This window comes from Suncus etruscus, chromosome 11 (genome assembly GCF_024139225.1).
Source record: "Suncus etruscus isolate mSunEtr1 chromosome 11, mSunEtr1.pri.cur, whole genome shotgun sequence".
Taxonomy (NCBI): domain Eukaryota; kingdom Metazoa; phylum Chordata; class Mammalia; order Eulipotyphla; family Soricidae; genus Suncus; species Suncus etruscus.
The window spans coordinates 74,051,064-74,075,392 of NC_064858.1; the positions used below are offsets into that span (position 1 = coordinate 74,051,064).

At 43.5% G+C, this 24,329-nt stretch overlaps 1 protein-coding gene across 1 annotated transcript in view; it reads right to left on the bottom strand.

Moving 5' to 3' along the window:
• The window catches only part of LOC126022667 (cat eye syndrome critical region protein 2), a 137,235-nt gene that overhangs the window by 13,272 nt on the left and 99,634 nt on the right, over positions 1–24,329 (bottom strand). The window contains exons 8-13 of the mRNA XM_049783641.1: positions 15,764–15,917; positions 9,061–9,190; positions 6,499–6,536; positions 6,329–6,420; positions 5,851–5,977; positions 12–388 (exon numbers count right to left, since the gene is read on the bottom strand). Coding sequence (XP_049639598.1) covers positions 12–388; positions 5,851–5,977; positions 6,329–6,420; positions 6,499–6,536; positions 9,061–9,190; positions 15,764–15,917 — 918 coding nt within the window. The remainder of the gene's footprint in view (positions 1–11; positions 389–5,850; positions 5,978–6,328; positions 6,421–6,498; positions 6,537–9,060; positions 9,191–15,763; positions 15,918–24,329) is intronic.

Consider the following 24,329-nt stretch of genomic DNA (forward strand, 5'->3'; position numbering starts at 1 on the left):
TCAATGCTTACCATCTGCTTTATGAGGGGTGCCTGGTTGGGCATTCCATCATAATGTGGGGGACAAGAGAAGCCTTGGCCATTGGAGGTACCAACATCTCGAGGGAGCTGTGTACAACTACTACTCTGGTCATCCCCAGAAGAGGATGCTTTGCGTGTAGGTGGCAAAGATTTCCCTCCATTTTCCACAGGCTGCGGTTTCCTGTTGGGACCTTCAGAATCCTTGGAGCGGGTCCAAACACTTCGCCCACCACGATTCCGTCTCTTCTCTCGCTTTTCATCTTCTCTGATCCAAAATTCTTCATCTGTGTCTCCATCTTCACCAGGAAAATGCTTCATCATGGCTCGATGGAAACACCTCTCTAAATTATCAGACATCTTAGTATATTCTGTAGGAAAATAAAATGATTGAACATCAAAGATAGCCAGGATATGAAAGACAATTCTACCAATAAGCAATAATAGACACTATTGGGATAAACTGAGTTTAAATGAACCATATGCTACAATAAAAACAAGATAAAGACATTGCAAAATTTAATATAATCACAGTATCTGCCTAGTATAAAACTTTATTTGGAGGGTGTTTTGGGCCACACCTGATAGTACCCAGGGGTTATACTTGGCTTTGAGCTCAGACATCACTCCTGGAAGCTTTGGGGTACCATATAGGATGGCAAGGATCGAATCTGCGTCTGTCTCATGCAAGGGAATCACCTTACCAACTGTGCATTGCTCTGCCCCCCCACAGCAGAAACCATTTGGAGCTAATGCATAAATGTCTCTAAGTTTTATTTCAGGAATCGTGCATATTTTGTTTTTAGAAATTTATTTTCCTAAATTGCTCACTTATGTCAGCAGCTATGTACAGTATAGAAACATACAACAGGGCCGGAGAGATAGCATGGAGAGTAAGGCGTTAGCCTTTCATGCAGAAGGTCATCGGTTCAAATCCCAGCGTTCCATATGTCCCCCGAGCCTGCCAGGAGCGATTTCTGAGCATAGAGCCAGGAGTAACCCCTGAGCAATGGCGGGTGTGACCCAAAACAACAACAACAACAACAACAACAACAACAAAAAGAAACGTACAACAATCTAGACCAAAACAGATCTACTGAATAAGAAATAATCTGAAGGGCCAGCATGGTGGCGCTAGAGGTAAGGTGTCTGCTTTGCCAGGGCTAGCCTAGGACGGACCGCGGTTCTATCCCCCGGCGTCCCATATGGTCCCCCAAGCCAGGAGTGACTTCTGAGTGCATAGCCAGGAGTAATCCCTGGGCGTCACCGGGTGTGGCCCAAAAAACAAAAACAAAAAACAAACAAACAAACAAAAAAAAATCTGAGAGGAGCCAGAAAGGTAGTATAATATAGCAGGTAGAGTGTTTTGCATGTGGACTGACCTGGATTCAGCACCACGACCTCCCCACCTTGCCAGGAGTAAGCCCTGAACACTACTAAGTATGGCTTCGCACCCCCACCCCAAATACCTGAGTATTTTATAAAAGATTACAGAAATTTGGGGCTGGAGAGATAGCATGGAGGTAAGGCATTTGCCTTTTTTTTTTGTTTGTTTTTGTTTTTTGGGCCACACCCTGTGACGCTCAGGGGTTACTCCTGGCTATGCGCTTAGAAGTTGCTCCTGGCTTCTTGGGGGACCATATGGGACGCCGGGGGATCGAACCTCGGTCCGTCCTAGGCTAGCGCAGGCAAGGCAGGCACCTTACCTCCATCGCCACCGCCCGGCCCCAGGCATTTGCCTTTCATGCAGAAGGTCATTGGTTCGAATCCCAGCGTCCCATATGGTCCCCCGTGCTTTCCAGGAGCAATTTCTGAGCGTGGAGCCAGGAGTAACCCCTGAGCACAGCTGGGTGAGACCCAAAAACCAAAAACCAAAAAAAAAAAAAAAATTACAGAAATTTTATTTTAAGAAATAGAGGAAAATGAAAATAATAGCCACTGATACTTCCCAGATAGCCAGGACTGATACCTTTGTGGCATTCTCAAAAAGGGTGGGGGAGTCAGACTCCCCATTTTGCACAAACTACAGTAGTCCAATGGCAACCCCTTACATCTGACATATCTGACATAAACGACTTAGCTCCACTTAACTATCAAACTTTCAAGCCACCAAATTTATTTCAGATCTATAAATACTGGACCACATGGTCGACCATGTGCAAGGCAAGCATCTTGGCCTCAGTACTATCACTCTAAACTCGAATCAGTTTTATTTATTTTGTCTATTTTGGGGTTACACCTTGCAATGCTCAGGGGTTACTCCTGTTTCTGCACTCAAGAATCACTCCTGGCAGTGTCTAGAGAAGACTTCTATAAAAGGGAAAAATCTTTATCTGGAATAGTAAAATACTTAAAAAACAAAAAGTGAAAGAATTGTGATTATGATTCTTTATGATTTGTTTATGATTATTTTCTTGTTATATGTAGTCTGTTCATTTAGAGAATGTTAATTTCAGATATTAAATTTTCAGTTCTAAAATTTAATTTGGTTCTTTTTTTTTTTTTTTGGTTTTTGGGCCACACCCGGTAACGCTCAGGGGTTACTCCTGGCTATGCGCTCAGAAGTCGCTCCTGGCTTGGGGGACCATATGGGACGCCGGGGGATCGAACCGCGGTCCGTCCTAGGCTAGCGCAGGCAAGGCAGGCACCTTACCTCTTGCGCCACCGCCCGGCCCCTAATTTGGTTCTTTTAAGAGACCTCATGGAGCCAGAGATAAAGTTGGTAAAGTGCTTGTCTTGCACATGGCTGACCAGAGTTTAATTCCTGGCAACCCATATGGTCACCAGAGCACCACTAAGAGTAATTCCTGAGTTCGAAGTTAGGAGTAACCCCTGAGCAGTGCTGGGAGTGACCCCAAAACAAAACAAGAACTTCTTAGTTGAAATTTATGTACCTTAACAAACTTTATTTCACGGTTGAACTCTGAGCTTAATAAAAGGGAAGGGCTGGAGAGATAGTATAGCGGATATGGCATTTATTTGCCTTGCATGCAGCTGCCCTGCATTCTACCATTAGCAACCCAAATAGGGCCCCAAGTCTGCCAGGAGGGATTTCTGAGTTTGGAGTAAACCTGAGTACTGCCAGGTGTAGAAGCCAAGTCCCCTCCCAAACAAAGTATCTCCCCAAAGAAGTCCAAGGAACACTATTAAGAAAACTACAGGGAGGTACGGAGAGATAGCCTGGAGGTAAGGCATTTGTCTTTCATGCAAAAGGTCATTGGTTCGAATCCTGGCATCCCATATGGTCCCGTGCCTGCCAGGAGCAATTTCTGAGCATGGAGCCAGGAGTCAAAAACTACAAGGGACAAAGAGATAGCACAGCGGCATTTGCCTTGCAAATAGCCAATTCAGGACCTAAGGTGATTGGTTCTAACCCCGAGTCCCATATGGTCCCCGTGCCTGCCAGGAGCAGCCCCTGACAGCCAGGAGTAACCCCTGAGCAGTGCCTGGTGTGGCCCAGAAACCAAACCAAAAATCAAATAAAAAAAAAAAAAAAAAAAAAAAAAGAAAGAGGAAGGAAGGAAGGAAGGAAGGAAGGAAGGAAGGAAGGAAGGAAGGAAGGAAGGAAGGAAGGGAAGGAGGGAGGGAGGAAGAAAGAAAAACTACAATACGATCTACTCTGGGCTATATCCAGCAGTGCTTGGGGGACCATATGGTGTAGAGCAATGAACCCAGATCTTCTGCATGCAAAGTGCAAATACTTTTAGCTTTCTTCCATGTCCTACTTTTACTGTTGAGTATCTAGCCACAGAATATATAATCATTTATTCTAACAGTTCTATATATGTAGCCCGATATTAACTGCAGAATTATTTATAATAGACAGGACATGGAAACAACCTAAAGGCCTGCTTACATTTTTGGATAATTAATATTAAAACCTGGAGAGACAGTACAATCCCATATGGTTCCCTGAGTACTACACCAGGAGTGATTCCCAAGTTCAGAGCCAGGAATGTGGCCTGAGCACCTAAGTGTGGCCCCCAAATATAAAACAAAAAAGATTTGGTATTTACATACACAATGGAGTAAGTATTACTTCATTATATATATATATATAAAAAAAAACCCAACAAATTAAGTAAGAGTTGTTCCTGGGACCAGAGCAATAGTACAGTGGGTAGGGCATTTGCCTTGCACATGACAGACCAGGTTTGATCCACAGCACCCCATATGGTCCCCTGAGCCTGCCAGGAGTGATTTCTGAGTGCAGAGCCAGGAGTAACTCTTGAGTTCCACTGAGTATGGCTCAAACCTTCTCCCCCCAAAAAGCTGTTCCTGTGTGCAGTCAGGAATAACTCTTGAATACCACCAGGTATGATTCAAAAACCAACAAAAATGGTGATTTACTGGCTCATAGTATATGCTTGAAATATCAAGGCTATCAGAGCCTGGAGAGATAGCACAGCGGTGCTTGCCTTGTAAGCAGCCGATCCAGGACCTAAGGTTGGTTTGAATCCCAATGTCCCATATGGTCCCCCCGTGCCTGCCAGGAGCTATTTCTGAGCAGACAGCCAGGAGTAACCCCTGAGCACTGTGGGTGTGGCCCAAAAACCAAAAACCAAAAAAAAAATAAATAAATATTAAGGTCATCATGCATGCAGCAAGCAGACACTGGCTCACCAGAAGATTGTGACCATAGCGTAACCACTATCAGCTTGTGTAGCCGGTAAAGCCGAAGTGTCCCATCAGAAAGCAAAAAGTGTGCCAACTCCACAAATAAATTTGTTGTATGTCATCACAATAACAAAGGGAAAGAAATGAGCTAAAAGATACTCTACAGGAATAAGTCAATGGTTTAAAATGATTACTGAAGGTCACAAATCCAATTATTGGTCCCACCACATATGCAATGTGTAATTTCTGCAGTTTTGTTATCTGTGATCCCTAGTTGACACAAATAAAATTTTTTTTGTTTTTTTGTTTTTTTTGTTTTTTTTTGGTTTTTGGGCCACACCCAGCGGTGCTCAGGGGTTACTCCTGGCTGTCTGCTCAGAAATAGCTCCTGGCAGGCACAGGGGACCATATGGGACACCGGGATTCGAACCAACCATCTTAGGTCCTGGATCAGCTGCTTGCAAGGCAAACGCCACTGTGCTATCTCTCCGGGCCCGACACAAATAATTTCTGCTGTAAAACGGTTCATGTGTATATATGTGGCAAGCATTCGTGAAAACAGTGGTAATCCTCAGTGAGCACTACAACTAGAACATAAGTACATATCACAATTAAAGCATGTGATCCCCAGTGAACACTGAAACCTATGTACAATCCTCAGAGAGCCACAATAAAATGTGTGAGCTCCAGACACGGGATGACCAGGCTGAACCCTAACATTTCATATGTAAAGCAAGTATATCAGTCCTTTGATTATTTCTAAAAAAAGAGAGGTTTTTTTTTTGTGCCACACCTGGTGATGCTCAGGGGTTACTCCTAGCTATGCGCTCAGAAATTGTTCCTCGTCAGGGGACCACATGGATGCCAGGGTATAGAACTGAGGTCTGTCCTAGGTCAGCTGCATGCAAGGCAAATGCCCAAACACTAAGCCACTACTCTGGCCCCAAATAGAGAGCATTTTTTTTTTTTTTTTTGGTTTTTGGGCCACACCCGTTTGACCCTCAGGGGTTACTCCTGGCTATGTGCTCAGAAATCGCCCCTGGCTTGGGGGGACCATATGGGACGCCGGGGGATCGAACCGCAGTCCGTTCCTTGGTAGCGCTTACAAGGCAGACACCTTATCTCTAGCGCCACCTTCCAGGCCCCAAATAGAGAGCATTTTAATAGAGAGCATTTAGTTATAGTGTATCCAAAAATAAACTCCTTCCCCACTTACCACTACTTTCTCCATTATATTTTCGACAGTTCCTGAACATGGTCTTCATGTCATTTACAAATTCCTCCTTGGTACAGTATAAGCCTCCATTTAGTTTCTTCTCCATGCTTGAAATATCCATGGGAATCTAAAATAGGAAAAATTTAATCATAATCTTTCAGAAGAACAAATATTTCATAGTCTGTATGAGGCAAAGGAACCATGTCCAGTTTTCTTTTCAAAGATAAACTTGTGGGGCCAGAGAGATAGCATGGAGGTAAGGCCTTTGCCTTTCATGCAGGAGGTCATCGGTTCCAATCCCGGAGTCCCATATGGTCCCCTGTGCTTGCCAGGAGCAATTTCTGAGCCTGGAGCCAGGAATAACCCCTGAGCACTGCTGGGAGTGACCCAAAAACCACAAAAAAAAAAAAAGAAAAAAAAAAGAAAAAAAAAAGATAAACTTGTGATGTCACATGTCAGATTTCAATAGGTTAATTACCTTAATAATTTGGTAATAGTTAGGGGCATAAGATTCATCCACAGGCTCCAAAAATGGCCAGGAATCCTTGTGAGCCTTTACTACATCTAAAACTGAGTGAAAAAAGAGAGATTAGTACTCACAGTGGAATGTACTTATATTAGAAACAATAACCAAGGACAGGAACTAACCTTTATACATGGCAGTGAAATCATCATCCAACTCAAAGCTGTAAATCAGAAAATAAGAGATTAGAGGCTATAGATCCACGTTTGATACCTCGCAGCCCAGATGATCTCATGAACACAACTGGGAGTGATTCCTGGATGCAGAGGACTGCACTGCTGGGTAAGGTCCCAAACCAAAATACAAAATATAGTAATCATGGTGCTTAAATAAAAGTTTATTAAAAAATGGGCCCGGAGAGATAGCACAGTGGCGTTTGCCTTGCAAGCAGCCAATCCAAGACCAAAGGTGGTTGGTTTGAATCCCGGTGTCCCATATGGTCCCCCGTGCCTGCCAGGAGCTATTTCTGAGGAGATAGCCAAGAGTAACCCCTGAGCACTGCTGGGTGTGGCCCAAAAACCAATATATATATATATATTAATAAATATATACATTAACTGATTATCTTTTTAGTTCCCTTAATTTAGTCACAGATACAATCACATATAATCAGTATAAACATAAAGATTTGGAAAGATCCTGAATAATTTTTTTCAGTTTGTTTTTGAGTCACATCTAGTAGTGCTTGAGATCTATTCCTGGCACAGTGCTAAGGAGGAACTCTAGGTGGTGTTTGGATGGATAATACACGGTGCAGGGTATTTAAATCTGGGATGCAAATTTAACCCCTGTTAATATCTATCTGGTCCCAATTTGTTTAAAAGTCTATGTAAGGGGCTGGAGCAGTGGCACAAGCAGTAAGGTGTCTGCCTTGCCCATGTTGCCTAGCTGTGGTTCGATCCCCCAGCATCCCATATGGTCCCCCAAGCCAGGAGCGATTCCTGAGCACAGAGCAAGAAGTAACCCCTGAGTGTCACTGAGTGTGGCCCAAAAACCAAAGGAAAAAAAAAGTCTATGTAATACTGATGAAAATATTAAGTTATAATTATGAAGTGAAAGGATTAGCATAATTTTGCAAAAACAGATTATATTTCTTGGTCTATATAATCCAGAAGTAGATCAGATTTTATTTTCCTCTAAACATGGTTCTGCTGACCTTAAAAATACTTCAAATATGGGCCCGGAGAGATAGCACAGCAGCGTTTGCCTTGCAAGCAGCCGATCCAGGACCAAAGGTGGTTGGTTCGAATCCAGTGTCCCATATGGTACCCCGTGCCTACCAGGAGCTATTTCTGAGCAGGCAGCCAGGAGTAACCCCTGAGCACTGCCGGGTGTGGCCCAAAAAAACCAAAAAACAAAACAAAAAACAAAACAAAACAAAAAAAAACTTCAAATAGGGGCTGGAGAGATAGCATGGAGGTAAGGCGTTTACTGTTCATGCAGAAGGTCATCGGTTCGAATCCCGGCGTCCCATATGGTCCCCTGTGCCTGCCAGGAGCAATTTCTGAGCACGGAGCCAGGAAAAACCCCTGAGCACTGCCAGGTATGACCCAAAAACCACACACACACACACACACACACACACACACAAAAAAAAACTTCAAATAGGGCCGGAGAGATAGCACAATGGTAGGACAGTTGACTTGCATGCCGCCAACCTGGGAAGGACCCTGGTTTGATTCCCAGCATCCCATCTGGTCCCCTGAGCCTGCCAGGTATAATTTCTGAGCACAGAGCAAGGAGTAACCCCTGAGCCCAAAACCTCAAACCAAAAACAAAACAGCGATAGAAAACTCAGGCGTTGGGGATGTGGCTTAGTGATAGAACCTTGAATATATGTCAGGTCTAGGTCTCATCAGTGGCATCAAATAAAAATAAAAGAAAAAAAAAAGGAGGAGCTCAATGAGTAAAGAATATGCCTTGCATATGGAGGCTCGGAGTTTAAACCCTTATGCTGAATAGTCCCAAGAGCTACTGGTGCAGCCCTAGTAGCTCTGAGTACCATTGGACCAGAATGCCAAAAATGTTCAGGTTCTCAGAGCCGGGTAAAGAATTAGCCGATATGTTTCTGAGTGACAGCACAGCGGTGTAGGGTGTTTGCCTTGAATGCGGCAGACCCAGGTTGGATCCCTGGCATTCCTGTGGTCTCCTGAGCCTGCCAGGAGTGATTTCTGAGTGCAGAGCCAGGAGTATCCCCTGAGTGCTGCCGGCTGTGGCCCAAAAAGAAACAAACAAAAATGGAATTGAGGGGGCTGGAGAGATAGCATGGAAGTCAGGCATTTGCCTCGCATGCAGAAGGACAATGGTTCAAATCCCAGCATCCCATATGGTCCCTGAGCGTAGAGCCAGGAGTAACCCCTCAGCACTGCCGGGTGTGACCCAAAAACAAAAACAAAAACAAACAAAACAAAACAAAAACAAAAAAAAAGAGAAGGAATTGACAGATATGAAGCTGAAGACAGTACACTTGCCTTGGACATGGCCAACTAGGTTCAATTCCCAAGTGCAATCAGGAATAACCTCTGAGCACTGCCCCCTCACCCCAAAGAAGTACAAGTTCTTGGCTATCAATTCAAAAAAATTATACAGTAGAAGAAACTCAAATGTTATTCCACCACATTGATTAAGGACTGGGTCAGAAAAGTACAATGCTCAATTGTCAATTTTAGTTATCATTAAGTACTCACAGGTCTTTAGACTTTCTTTCTTCCCTCATGGGGGAATTAGGGTCCAGATGGGAAAGTTCTGGGGGGAGCTCCTTCCCTTGAGAAAGTAGCCATGCCCTTTCTTCTCTGAGTTTTCTCCTCTTGGCTCTATCTGCAATAAACGGAGTTAGATTTAGTTAGACTAACATTTGTTCATTACCTGAAGAAATGAAAGGTCTGGGCCCGGAGAGATAGCACAGCGGCGTTTGCCTTGCAAGCAGCCGATCCAGGACCAAAGATGGTTGGTTCGAATCCTAATGTCCCATATGGTCCCCGTGCCTGCCAGGAGCTACTTCTGAGCAGACAGCCAGGAGTAACCCCTGAGCAACGCCGGGTGTGGCCCAAAAAACAAAAAACAAACAAAAAAAACAAAAAGAAAGGAAAGGTCTGAAGTGATAGCACAGCAGGTAGGCGGTCGCCTTGTATACAGCAAACCTGGGATTGAGCCCTGGCACCCCATATGCAGTTATGAGTGATTCCTGAGTGCAGAGCTGAGAGTTAACTATTGAGCATTGCCAAGTGTAATCCCAAAACAAAAACAAGAGCAAAAAAAAAAAAAATCTATCAAAGTAATATGATTGCCATGATTTCTGATAAGTATAAATTTTTCATTACATACTTAAGAAAAAGGAAGTGAGCCACACAAATCAGACTGACAGAATATAAAACTACTAGATGTCTTTTATTTCAATTAAAAAAAAAACAGCATCCTATGTAAAGAACAAAATGTCAAACACATGTAGGATTTTGATTTTAGGCTAATAAATGTATCCATGCACAACTTTGTTCTTCAATGCATCCCCATCCTTGTCAGTGACCAGTTATCAGTAATGAATTGGCTGGACAGAGGGAAAGACGTCTTTCTGAAACTGCCAAGCATCTACAAGGAATAGTTATCTTTTTCTGCTTCTCTATCTCCTACTATGCCTGTGACATTACTCTGAAAAATGGTGTTTCTTCTGTTAAGGTCCCTATGACTTGCTTCTAGTTTATTTTAATTTGGAAAGCTAGAGTAACCTGTAATTGCTTTAAACAAAGGAAAAGTTAGTTTTTAAAAATTTCTTTTCTGATTGAGGTACTGTGATTTCTAATATTGGTAATGATGATTTTTCACAAACATAGTTCCAACATCATATCTACCACCAGCATACATCCCTCCGCAGGTTCCCAATGGCTCCCTTTCAGTCACTTCACATCCCAATCCAGTGGGTGATGCCGTTGGGCCTTTGCTGCTAATTTACTGTGCATCTTTTTTTTTGTTTTGTTTTGTTTTTTGTTTTTATGGCCACACCCGGCGGTGCTCAGGGGTTACTCCTGGCCGTCTGCTCAGAAATAGCTCCTGGTAGGCACGGGGGACCATATGGGACACCGGGATTCGAACCAACCACCTTAGGTTCTGGATCGGTTGCTTGCAAGGCAAGCACCGCTGTGCTATCTCTCCGGGCCCTACTGTATATCTTTTAAGTCCCAAATATGAGAGACTATCTGTATCTCTCTCTTTCCTTCTGACTTCATTCAGCATAAAATCCTCAAGTGCCATCCACTGACAGCATCAATTTAAGCTTAAGGAACATAACTAGATTAATGAAGACCCAAATACATACCAAAACCATCACATTTTATTTATTGAAGTAATTTTAGATTACATTATTATTAAAAAACACAACTTCAAACTTAAAAAGGTTCATAAATAGTATCTGAGTGACATCATTGCTTTGTTGGGGGAAGGGATTAGGGTCATATCTGGAGATAATCAGGGGTTTCTCCTGGCTCTGTACTCAGGAATACACTGATAGTGCTGAGGTGGGGGGCCATATGGGATGCCCGGGAGTGAATGTAGGTTGGCTGTATGCAAGACTAGTGTCCCTACCTACAAGCCTTTAATGGAAAAATTGGGTGACCAGGGGCTACAGCGGTGGCGCAAGTGGTAAGGCCTTGGAATCTGCCTTGGAAGTGCTAGCCTAGGACGGACCGCGGTTCAATTCCTTGACATCCCATATGGTCCCCCAAGCCAGGAGCTATTTCTGAGTGCATAGCCAGGAGTAACCCGAGTGTCACTGGGTGTGGCCCAAAAACAAAAACAACACCAACAAAAAGATGACCATAAAATTTCTCACATTCTGGATTTAGCTAGTAGCACTCTTCTTGATATACTAAATACGTTCTGCCTAACCCGCAAATTTCCTGCACAGATGATGCCTTACAGGTAATGATTTTTCCAAACTTCTTTATACATTTGAGACTATTATACAGAACTACAAATTCTCAATCAGTATGTCTGAATTATCTTCTCTGTATCTTTCACTAAAGAGGTGCTTTGATTCTATTCTGGGTTTAGTGTTCAGGAGTGGTGGTACTTGGGGACCATAACCCAAGGTGAGCACTTTACTTCCTGTTCTCTGGCCCACCCAATAATTTTTAGTGAAAACTATACTAAAAGTGAACACCACTAGGATGTACCCTTAATTTTCTAGAAATTTTTATCATCTCCAGGAAAGTTTAACCACATACACACAATCCTCAACCTATGTTCTCTCTCCCTTTAGTTCAAATCTCACAGATCATTCATGTTGTATTGTATATCCATATTTCATTCCCTTTAAAGTTGACTATTGTTCCATTCTAAAAAATACTGTTTAGTTTATCTATTCATTCACAGATGGGCATTAGAAGTATTTCCATTTTTTAGTTTTGGTCTTAACGCCTTTGGTTGTTCGCTTATTTTCTAAGTTACTTCCTTTTTTGGGGGGGGAGGGGTCACACCTGGCAGCACTGAGTGGTTACTCCTGGCTGTGCACTCAGAAATTGCCCTTGGCAGGCTCCGGGGACCATATGGGATGCCTGGGATCCAGATCTGTCTCAGGTCGGTGGTGTGCAAGGCAAACACCCTATCGTAGTGTTATCATTCTGGCTCCTCTTTTAAAAATAATAGGATTCCTCACCTCGAAGGTATGTGCTATGTCACTTCACATTGGTTTTGCTAGCAATTACAGGGTACCCACATGACAGTGATTACATGCAGTGTTCTGGGGGAGGACTAGATGATATTCAGTGGTAATGAGGATCTCCACCTGGCTCTGAGTTCAGGGATTATTCCTGGACTGCCCAGGGAACCATATGGAACCAGTGATCAAATCAGGGTTGGTTTCATTAAAGTTTAACTAACTGGATATTGTATATTCAGCCCCATAATAAAAAATTTAAGGGGCCACAACCAGTGGTGCAAGGGGTTCTGGAGCCACTCTCAGTGCTGTAATCTCTAAGGTCTGAGATCTATGTGAAGGCATGGTGGTTGTATTTGGCCCAGTGATATATAGAGGCTGCCATACTGTACTGAAGACTGAACTGTCTTGCACATGGCAGCATTGTTATACCACTTAAATCACATCTCTAGCTGTTTCCTTAAGGTTTAATGTCATAAAAAGCAACAACTGTTACAAACTTAAGAGAGAGAGAGAGCACAGCATGATGGCGTTTGCCTTGCACACAGCCAATCTAGGAACAGTGGTTTGAATCACGGCATCCCATATAATCCCCCGTGCTTGCCAGGAGTGATTCTGAGCACAGAGCCAGGAGTAAACCCTGAGTGCCACTGGGTGTGACCCAAAAACCAAACACCCCCCCAAAAAAAGAGAGAGAAATCAAATGACAATATTGCCAATAAAATCCTCATGTGTAGGCCCGGAGAGATAGCACAGTGGCGTTTGCCTTGTAAGCAGCCGATCCAGGACCAAAGGTGGTTGGTTCGAATACCAGTGTCCCATAGTCCCATATGGTCCCCCGTGCCTGCCAGGAGCTATTTCTGAGCAGACAGCCAGGAGTAACCCCTGAGCATCGCCGGTGTGACCCAAAAAACAAACAAACAAAAAAACAAAACAAAAAAATTCTCATGTGCGGTCATACACAACAGAAATTCATACACATAATGACAGAATTTAACCCAAAAGTTTAAAGAAAAACCTTACAAATATAATAGAACATACTATGTAATGTGCATAGGCTAAAATTTGCAGATAAATGCACCAGGGGCTTTATTTATTTATTTATTTTATTATTTGTTTTTTTGGGTCATACCTGGTAGCACTCAGGGGTTACATCTGGTTCTATGCTCAGAAATCACTCCTGGGAGGCTCAGGGTGCCATATGAGATGCCGGGGATTGAACCTGGGTCTGCCCTACCACCGTGCTATCGCTCTACCTTCATCTCCTCCTCAATTTTGAGGTCACATAGCGGTGCTTAGGGCTATTCCAGATGATTTTACATTTAGTGGTTACTTTTTTTTTGGGGGGGGGCACACCCAGCAGTGCTCAGGGGGTACTCCTGGCTATATGCTCAGAAATAGCTCCTGGCAGGCACGGGGGACCATATGGGACACCGGGATTCGAACCAACCACCTTAGGTCCTGGATTGGCTGCTTGCAAGGCAAAACCGCTGTGCTATCTCTCTGGGCCCTCAGTGGTCACTTTTTAAAAATACATATCTTTATTTAAGAACCATGATTACAAACATGTTTGTAGTTGGGTTTCAGTTACATATAAAAAAGAACACCCCGGGGCCAGAGAGATAGCACAGCAGTAGGGCATTTGTCTTGCATGCTCAGGGGTTCCTTTTGGTGGTGCTCATGGTATCTTATGGGTCAGAATATGAAGAATGAACCTTGAGCCAGGGTAGGCCATGTACAAAGTTCTCTCTTTCCTCTCTTCCTCCCCTCCCTCCCTCCCTCCCTCCCTCCCTCCCTCCCTCCCTCCCTCCCTCCCTCCCTCCCTCCCTCCCTCCCTCCCCAAAGGTGATAACACAGTAGTTAGGGCATTTTCCTTGCATGCAGCTAACCTGGAACTGATCCCTGAATACAACAAGGAATAATCCCTGAGCACAGAGCCAAGTTTATGAGGGCCTCCCAGGAGCCCCCCAACCCACACACAGATGTAGTTGGGGCCAGAGTGACAATAGGTAGACGTTTCCTCTGTATACGGGTGACTTGAGTTCAATTCTAGGCATCCCATATGGTCCGAACCCTCCACAAGTGATTCCTGAGCAGTACTGGATGTGGCATCCAAACGCCCTCACAAAAAATAATAAAAAAAATAAAAAGTAGAAATGGATGTCCTACTTAAGGAAAAATACTTAAAATTTCACAAGCAAATTTCATTTAAATGTTACATTGAGGGGCCGAAGCGGTGGCACAAGCAGTAAGGCATCACTGGCCTAGGACAGACCTTAGTTAGATCCCCTGGAGTAATCCCTGAGCATCAACGGGTGTGGTCCCAAAACCAAAAAAAAAAAAAAGTTAGATGTTACATTGAGACCTTGCATTAAAAAGTCAAATTCTTGGGGTCAGTGGCAGAGTACATGTCTTGCATATGTTAAGCCATGAGTTCAATCCTGGGCAAAAACAAACACAAACAGAAAAAGTCAAATACATGTTATTTCACGGTGGTTTGAATCCAGGCATCCCATATGGTCCCCAGTGACTGCCAGGAGCAATTTCTGAGTGCAGAGCCAGGAGTGTGCCGCTGGGTGTTATGCCCCCTGCCACAATTGGGCTTCTGTGTCCTATGAAAGTCCAATTATTAGCGGGTTTTTTTTGTATTTTTTTTTTTTTGGTGGGGGGGATTGGGTCATACCTGGGAAGCACTCAGGGCTTACTACTGGCTGTGCTCAGAATTTGCTCCTGGCAGTCTCAGGGGGAGACATATAGGATGCAGGGAATCGAACTGGGGTTTGTCCTGTGCTGGCTGTTTGCCTTGCATACCTGGTGCTATCTATCGCTCTGGCCCCTCTTAAGAGTTTTGTTTTTGTTCCTTTTTGCTCATATTGTTTTCCAGTTGGCATTTCCACCAGCAGAGGAAGAGGGCTCCATTTCCCCAACATCCATGCCAACAGTGCTTGTTTTTTATTTTCTGGAATATGTGAAAAAGTCTCACTATTATTTTGATTTGCATTTCCTCAATGGATATGGTCTACAGAGCATTTTTTCCACATACTTATTGGCAATCTTTCTTCTTTGAGGAAGTTTCTTTTCATCTCTTCTTTACATTTTTGGAATGGGACTGGATGTTATTATTTCTTATAAAGTTACACCAGTGCTTTATTATCTTGGATATTAACTTCATCAGATGAGTGACATGCAAATATTATATCCTTATATGTGGGGTCTCTGTTTCAGTCCATCATCTCAAAAATCAGTTTTGCAAAATTAGTTGTCATAATTTGAATTATGTAGCAAAGACGAGAGCAATAAGAAGATGGAAAGACCAACAACAATATATTTTAAAAATTTCTACTTCTAGGGGCCGGAGAGATAGCACAGCAGTAGGGCGTTGCCTTGTACAATGCCAACCCAGGACAGATGGTGGTTCAATTCCCGGCATCCCATATGGTCTCTCAAGCCTATCAGGGGCAATTTCTGAGTGCAGAGCTAGGAGTAATCTCTGAGCATCCCTGGGTGTGACAAAACAAAAACAAACAAAAACAAACAAAAAAACCCACCAAAAATACCTCTCCACCACAATTTCTACTTTTACAGAAACACAAAGATTGGCAGCAGATGAATAGAGCTGCATTCATAATATAGCTGCAAGACACCTAAACAGAAATTGCTAGAAATAGCTTAGACGACAGAATTTAGTGAGTTGCTTTTGGCCACATGCACACAGCTCTACACCATGTGGAAAGCCCACATACCTTCGACTGCCTTGACTTTTTCCTCCAGCTCTCGTTTCCTCTCCTCCTTCAGCATCTGTTCCTGTTCCTTCTTTTGCACTGCTAGAAGTATCTGACGTTCTTCCTCCTCTTCTTTGCGTTTCTGTTTTTCTATTCTTGTAAGCACAGGGGTCTCCTGTGAGGATTTTAGTGGGGAGAATCAATGCATAATAACGCAAGTTTACAAAAACTAATTTTTTTCTTTTGGTTTTTGAATCATACCTGGCAGCGCTCAGGGTTCCTCCTGGCTCTACGCTCAGAAATCGCTCAGGCAGGCTTGGGGGACTATATGGGATGCCAGGATTCAAACCACCATCCTTCTGCATGCAAGGCAAATGCACTATCTCCATGCTATCTCTCCAGCCCCACAAAAACTAATTTTATTATAGTTTAAGTAAAATGATTATAACAGTGTCAATGTTTATGGTATTGATGTACAAAAAGTTACTAAACCCCATCAGAGTTCAGGAATCACTCCTGGTGGTCTCTGGGTTCCATACAGGATGCCAGGGATTGAACCTGGGTTGGCTGCAAGCAAGGCAAACCACCCATTGTACTATATAGCTCTGTCCCTTAAATTGAGGGTTTTAGTCAAAGATCAGATTGTCATTCTTCAATATTATTTATTTCCTTGTAATGGTAAGACACTTTGGGGGGAGCACCTAGAGTTAAGATCTGATAACTTAAGTTCGGTATTAAAAGTATTTTAGTAAATTTTTGGGCCCGGAGAGATAGCACAGCGGCGTTTGCCTTGCAAGCAGCCGATCCAGGACCAAAAGTGGTTGGATCGAATCCCGGTGTCCCATATGGTCCCCCGTGCCTGCCAGGAGCTATTTCTGAGCAGATAGCCAGGAGTAACCCCCTGAGCATCGCCGGGTGTGGCCCAAAAACAAAACAAACAAACAAAAAGTATTTTAGTAAATTTTTGGAAGAGCAAGCTATGATTTATAGAACAAACATGGATAAATAAGTATCTAACACATTAAACACAATTAAGTTGAAACCTGAACTGCACATAAAAATTCCAATAAGTTCCATGAATTATTCTTTACTTTGGAAGTTAATCTTTTTTTTTTGTTTGTTTTTGGGTCACACCCGGCAGTGCTCAGGGGACCATATAGGATGCCAGATTCAAACCACCGACCTGCACGCAATGCAAACGCCTTACCTCCATGCTATCTCTCCGGCCCATGAAGTTAATCTTACGAAAATTATATTTAACCAGAGAAAAGAAATTGATGCAGCTCACACACTATTTTCAAGGATCTAATATTTAACAAAAGTGAAATTTTAGAATCACAATGTCTCTAAGAATCACTATTTTCACTTTAAAACCCTTGTTTACTTTCTATGTATTTGTATGGACCAAAACCAGCTTTATACATATATCCGCTAAGAAACAACTCCCAATTTGAAACTCATAACTTTCATACCTTTTATTATTTTTTTTTAATTTTTAATTGCGGTCACCACAACATGTATCTCTCAGGGGCTACAAAGAGCCATACTTAGTATGGGGGGGGGGGAGCTCCCTCACACAAACACGGGCATGTGTGCACGGCTCCACGCTCAGAAATTGCTCCTGGCAGGCTTGGGGGACCATATGGGATGCCGCAATTTGAACTAATGACCTTCTGCGTGAAAGGCAAACGCCTTACCTCCATGCTATCTCTCTGGCCCGTCTTGTACATGTTTTTATTTTGAAACTAACAGGGGCCGGGACAGTAGCACAGCAGTAGGGCATTTGCCTTACATGCGGACTACCCAGGACAGACCTAAGTTAGATCCCCAAAGCCAGGAGCGATTTCTGAGAGCATAGCTGGAGTAAATCTTGAGGTGTCACCAGATTTGGCCATAAAACAAAACAAAACAAACCAAACAAAAACACCAAAAAAAAGAAACAACAAACAAACCTAATAAAACAGCTGGGCCAGATGATATAGTACAGAAGATAAGATGCTTGAATTGCCTTGCACAGAGCCAACTCATTTAATTGCTAGCATCTGCTATGGTTCCATAAACCCGCCAGGAATAAACTGAGTGCAGAATCAGGAATAAGTCTTGAGCATCATGGAGTATGACCCAAAGTCAAAACAAAAACCATCAGAAAACTAATAAGACAATCAAATTGAGTATTGGGAAGGACTATGATTCTAATCAGAGCAGGGATAGGGAGCTTTCCCAGCCCTCTACTTCCAGAAGCCTCATTAGTCACAATCACATTTCATAGCCACTGCCACGGGCCCAGCTCTACAGATCCTGGAATTCCTAGAATGTTTGGTGGCACAACACTCTAAAGTCCTCAATATTAATGGTACCCAAGTAGAAACACAACAAATTAGATGCAAAAATAGCAATTAAGCTCAATAAACAAAAACACAGAATACAGAACTAGTAAAAATCCCCAGCTTAGTCAGTTAAGAAAGAACAGAACTGGGACCAGAGTAATAGCACAGCAGGCAGGGTGGTTTGATCCTGGCAATCCATATAGTTCCTTAAGCCTAACAATGAATGACTCCTAAGTGCAGGGGCAGGACTAATACGCAGCCAGGTGTGACACAAAAATAAAAAAAAAATAATAAAAAAAGAAAAGAAAAAAATAGCAAAGCCATAGAGTCAACAACAATGAAATTATATGACCCAGACTTAAACAACCAAACTTAAAAATGGGCCTGGTATGACTGAAGGTTAGGGCATGGAGTGGTGGAATGGGATGGACGTTGGGAACACTAATATATGGAGGCTGACACTGGTGGTAGGATTAGTGCTGAAACACTGTATGTCTATAACTCAACTATGAATTTTATAAATCATAATAAAACACAAATACCAATAATTTTTCTAGTAAAGTGGTAGGTTATAAAAACAACAACAAAAGCATAACTACCTGGTTTACTTCTTCTATGCCTTGCATGCAGCCAACCCAGGTTTGATCCCCAGCATACCATATGGTCTCCACAGCCTGCCAGGAGTGATTTCTGAATGCAGAACCAGGAGTAGTAACCTCATAAGTAATAGCATGTATGGCTCCAAACCAAAAACAAACAACAAAAATTTCAACCAAAAAATCACCTCAGAGGGGCCAGGGCAATAGCATAGTGGTAGGGCTTTGGCCTTACCATATTTTGCCATAATATTAAAGAGGGGCCAGAAGGATAGTACAAAGGTAGGGCTTTTGCCTTGCAAGCAGCTGACCCAGGACGAATGGTGGCCCATATGGTCCCCTGAGCCTGCCAGGAGCGATTTCTGAATGCAGAGCACTGGTAGATGTGACCCAAAAATCAAAACCAAAACCAAAACAAAACAAGAAATAGAAATTGGAATAAAGAGACTCTCAGATATATAATTAATCTTTAAGCAAAGAAAGCCTCTTAAACAAATTGTGATGGGAGAACTGGTGGCTACATGTAAAATACTGAACTCAGACATCTTTCTAATGCCATACAAAAAAGTTAAATCAAAATATTAAAGACCTTGGGGCCGAAGAGATAGTATGGAGGTAAGGCATTTGCCTTTCATGCAGAAGGTCATCAGTTCAAATTCCGGCATCCCATATGGTCCCCTGTGCCTGCCAGGAGCGATTTCTGAGCGTGGAGCCAGGAGTGACCCCTGAGCAGCACTGACGGGTGTGACCCAAAATCAAACAAATAAAAAAATTAAAGACCTTGATAATAGTCATAACTGAATTCATAATGTTCATAGAGAAAAATACCGCGGAACATTTAAGCTAAAGCATCTTCAAGGATGGAACACCACTGACCAAGTAGGTGGTAGGAAAGATAAACAAACGGACTACATTAAATTAAGACGCTTCTGGGCCCAGAGAGATAGCACAGCAGCGTTTGCCTTGCAAGCAGCCGATCCAGGACCAAAGGTGGTTGGTTGGAATCCTGGTGTCCCATATGGTCCCCTGTGCCTGCCAGGAGCTATTTCTGAGCAGACAGCCAGGAGTAACCCCTGAGCACCGCCGGGTGTGACCCAAAAAATAAAAATAAAATAAAATAAAAAATAAGACGCTTCTGCATCTGAAAGAAAATGATGACCAGAATACAAAGATAGCCCATGGATTGAGAGAAATTACCCAATAATCATCTGATAAAGGATCAACATCAAATATCCATCCATCCTGATATATATGCCAGATCACTGGTAGAAGAAAACATTCAAACCCATCAAAAGATTGGGAGATAAAACTTCCATAAAGAAGAAATAAATGTCCAAAAAATACTTGAGAAAATGCTCTGTATCACTAATTATTAAGGGGATGCAAACTGAAACAATGATATCTTACACAGTAGAGACTGGCACACATCAAAATAAAAAACAACTAGTGCTGGCAATAAATATTCAGAGAGAGATTCATTAAATGTTGGTAATATACACTAAGTGTAAATTAAATATATATCCATGAGTTGGGTGAGGCTGCCCTGGACAATAGCACAGTTGTAGGACGTTTGCCTTGAATGCAGCCAACCTGGGTTCAATCCCGGCATCCCATATGGTCTCCCGAGCCTGCCAGGAGTGATTTTTGAGGGCATAGCCAGGAGTAACCCGAGTGTCAGCGGGTATGACCCAAAAACCCAGACCCCCCTCTCCCCCCCAAAAAAAAGAAATTTCTCCTTGTGGGGCCTGATTGGTAGAACAGTGGTAGGCCATTTGCCTTGCACACGGCTGAGCCAGGACTGACATGGGTTCGATCCCCAGCATCCATCCCCTCAGCCAGGGACTATTTTTTTTTTTTTTTGGTGGTTTTTGGGTCACACCCGGCAGTGCTCAGGGGTTATTCCTGGCTCCAGGCTCAGAAATTGCTCCTGGCAGGCACGGGGGGGAGGTGGGGGAGACCATATGGGACGCTGGGATTCAAACCGGTGACCTCCTGCATGAAAGGCAAACACCTTACCTCCATGCTATCTCTCCGGCCCCAGGGACTATTTCTGAGCACAGAACAGGAATAACTCCTGAGTGCGGCAGGGTGAGGCCCAAACCCCCAACCCACCCCTCCAAGCCAATGCCTGTGTGGTAGTCTAGCATGTAAAAACAACCAACCAGTAATCTACTTCCACTTCCTTTTCCCTTTCCTTTGTGGTTCTAAAAACACCTTTAGTTGCAGTGCTCACACACATTTTACTATATAGCATGGCCATTAATTGCTTGCAGCACTGGGTATCCCAAAAAGAAAAACTATGCATATTTGTCTATAGCAGGATTGAGTGGGTTTTTGTTTGTTTGTTTTTAAATAGGCCACACCTGGTGGTATTTACACCTGGCTCTGTATTCTGGAATTACTCCTGGCAGTATTTAGGAATGCTGGGGTTCAAACTCAGGTCAGCTCTACTATTTCTCTAATCTCCAGATCTACATTTCTAACAAGCAGGATTCTACTGCTATTTCTTTCCGAAATTACTTACTGTTCCCTAATTATTTTTTCTTTTCTTTTTTGTTTTTTGGGCCAAAACAGTGTTATTTTTGCACTCAGGGCTCACTCCTGGATAGGTTGGGGAACCACATGGAGAGGCAGGGACTGAACCTGTGTTTTTTTTTCCTTACGTTTTTGTTTTTGGGTCACACCCGGCAGCCCTCAGGGGTTACTCCTGGCTCTACACTTAGAAATGGCTCCTGGCAGGCTCGAGGGACCGTATGGGATGCCGGGATTCGAACTACTGTCCTTCTGCATGCAAGGCAAATGCCTTACCTCCATGCTATCTCTGGCCCCGAACCTGTGTTTCTAACGTGCAAAGCAAATGTCTCGCCTGATGCACTCTAGCTTATAAATGTGTATATAATTTTGTTTGTTTTTTTTGTTTTGGGGCACAAGTGGTGACACTCAGGGGTTACTCCTGGCTATGCGCTCAGAAATCGCTCCTGGCTTGGGGGACCGAACCACTGTCTGTCCTAGGTCAGCTGCTGTGCTACCGCTCTGGCCCCTTATAAATGTTTTTTTGGTTTTTGGGCCACACCTGGCAGCACTCAGGGCACCATATGGGATGCTGGGATTAGAATCACCATCCTTCAGCATGCAAGGCAAATGCCCTACCTCCATGCTATCTCTCCGGCCCTAAACGTATTTTTCTTTTTCTTTTTGTTTTTTGGGTCACACTTGGCAGCGCTCAGGGGTTACTCCTGGCTCCAAGCTCAGAAATCACTCCTGGCAGGCTCGGGGGACCATATGGGATGCCAGGATTAGAACCAATGACCTCTGCATGAAAGGAAACCGCCTTACCTCCATGCTATCTCTCCGGCCCCAGGGGTATTCTTATTCTCAATAAGAATACTCTTATTGAGTATTCTGTACTCAATGACAGTTACAGGGCTGGGGAGATAGCACAGTTCAGTAAGGCTTTGTGGCCAACGTGGGAGGGACCTAATTTGATTCTCAGCATCCCATATGGTCTCAAGCCTGCCAGGAGCCTGATTTCTGAGTGCAGAGCCAGGAGAACCCCTGAGCACTGCAAGGTGCGTCCCAAAAACCAATAAGTAAATACATTTAAAAAACGGGGTGGGGAGATAGAACAGAGGTAAGGCATTTGCCTTGCATGCAGAAGGACGGTGGTTTGAATCCCGGCATTCCATATAGCCCGCCGAGCCTGGCAGAAACAATTTCTGATTGTGAGCCAGGAGAACCCGTGAGCACCACCAAGTGTGTTCCAAAAACCAATAAATAAATACATTAAAAAGGGGGGCAGGCGGAGAGATAGCATGGAGGTAAGGCATTTGCGTTGCATGTAGAAGGACAGTGGTTTGAATTCCGGCATCCCATATGGTCCCCCAAGCCTGCCAGGAGTGATTTCTGAGCGTAGAGCCAGAAGTAACCCCTGAGCGCTGGCAGGTGTGACCTCCAAAACAAACAAAAATTAAGGGGGGGGGTTTTGCAGAGCAATAACACAGTGGTAGGGCATTTGCCTTGCAGGTGGCCAAATTCAGGTCGGATCTTGGTTTGATCCCCAGCGTCTCATGTAGTTCTCCGAGCCAGGAGTAACCCTTGAGCATCATAGGGTGTGTCCCCCCGCCCCCAAAAAGAAGAGACAGTTCTGGCAGGCAGCTTGATCTCCATTAGAAATAGAAGATTTACAGATTACTGGCAATCCAAGTCCTGGACACTATCAAATTGTTCAGTGTCCGAAAAGGTTACGAACTCATCAACAAAAATGACACCAAAGATGTATTTGTTCTCGGGATAACTTCTGTGTTTCCTGGAAAAATCAAACATCCTCCGAAAATAAGACCTACTTACAAGTTTCCTTCTGGGTGAAATATAAGGCATCCCCTGAAAATAATGCCCCCCAGGCTCTGTCTCAAAATGAAAATTAATTTACCATAAACTGATTGCTAGGGCCACTCTAATTGGCGTATAGCAACCAGTGAAATTACACAGTCCTGATGCTGTACCATACACAGGTAATACATTTCCTTTATGTTCATTTAATAATAAGTGTATACCATATTCTTCGTCATGGAAAAATAAGGTATCTCCTGAAAATAAGACCTAGCACAACTTTGGGAGCAAAAATTAATATAAGACACTTATTTTCGGGGGGGGGGGGGAAGAGCATTAGAGAAACAAACCCAGAAAGTTTCTGTATGTGTTGGAGATGGGGACAGACATGAAAAAAGAGGGGTCCAAAAACTACAACTACATCCAGACCTGATGGGATGCCAGTGATGGGTAGCCTCTATGCTCCCAATCAAAACAGTCCTGCTGATTCATCCCCAAGCCTCGATCAGCTGTCCCATGACCCAAGGTAGCAGAAGTTCCCTCAGGAGGGGCAGAAGCAGGGAGTGAAGAAGAAAAACTCTGGGTAATAATTTCAGACACGGACACCCATTGACTTTTTTCTACCAAAGGCACTTTTGTGCATCAATGTCAGCACACCCAACCTGCAACAGCTTACTGAGGTCAGTGATGGAATAGAAGTCAAAGAGATAGCTTCATTAGAGGGCGACGACTAACAGAGGGAGCAGTTTCTTCCGACCCAGATTCTGGCCCAGGCACCAAAGGCATTTCTGTCCCAGGCAACCTCAGCAGCCTCCTACAGAAGGTAGAGTTGGACCATACCCAGTTGTTTTCAAGGGTTTACTCCAGGTTCTGTCCTAAGGAATCACTCCTGGCAGGGATTCAGGGATCATTTGGATGCCAGAGATAGAACCTGGGCCAGCTACTATTAAGGAAAGTGCCCTACTGTAATGGCCCCAAATGCCATGTTTCTATACAGAGAAAGCTGATCTGGATTAAGATTCACCACAGAAAATAATCCAAACAAAGCTGAGAGTAAAATACACATGGCTGAGTAGCAATCTGTCTTGTCAAGCTGAGAGAGAGCTGCCTGCAAGACTGCAGGTTTTATTGAGTGCAGCAACCATTCTCAGGCAGGGGAGTAAGAATATAGTTCTATCCTGAGCCTGTCCTATTCAGGTTTACTTGATACAGCTAAGTAGAAAAGCTTCTTCTGTTTTGGGTAAAACCAAGTTGTAAACAAATACAAAGGAATCAGGGTGATCTTTGTTTTAGGTGAATAACAACTCTCCCTTTTTTATTCAAAATACTGAGAGG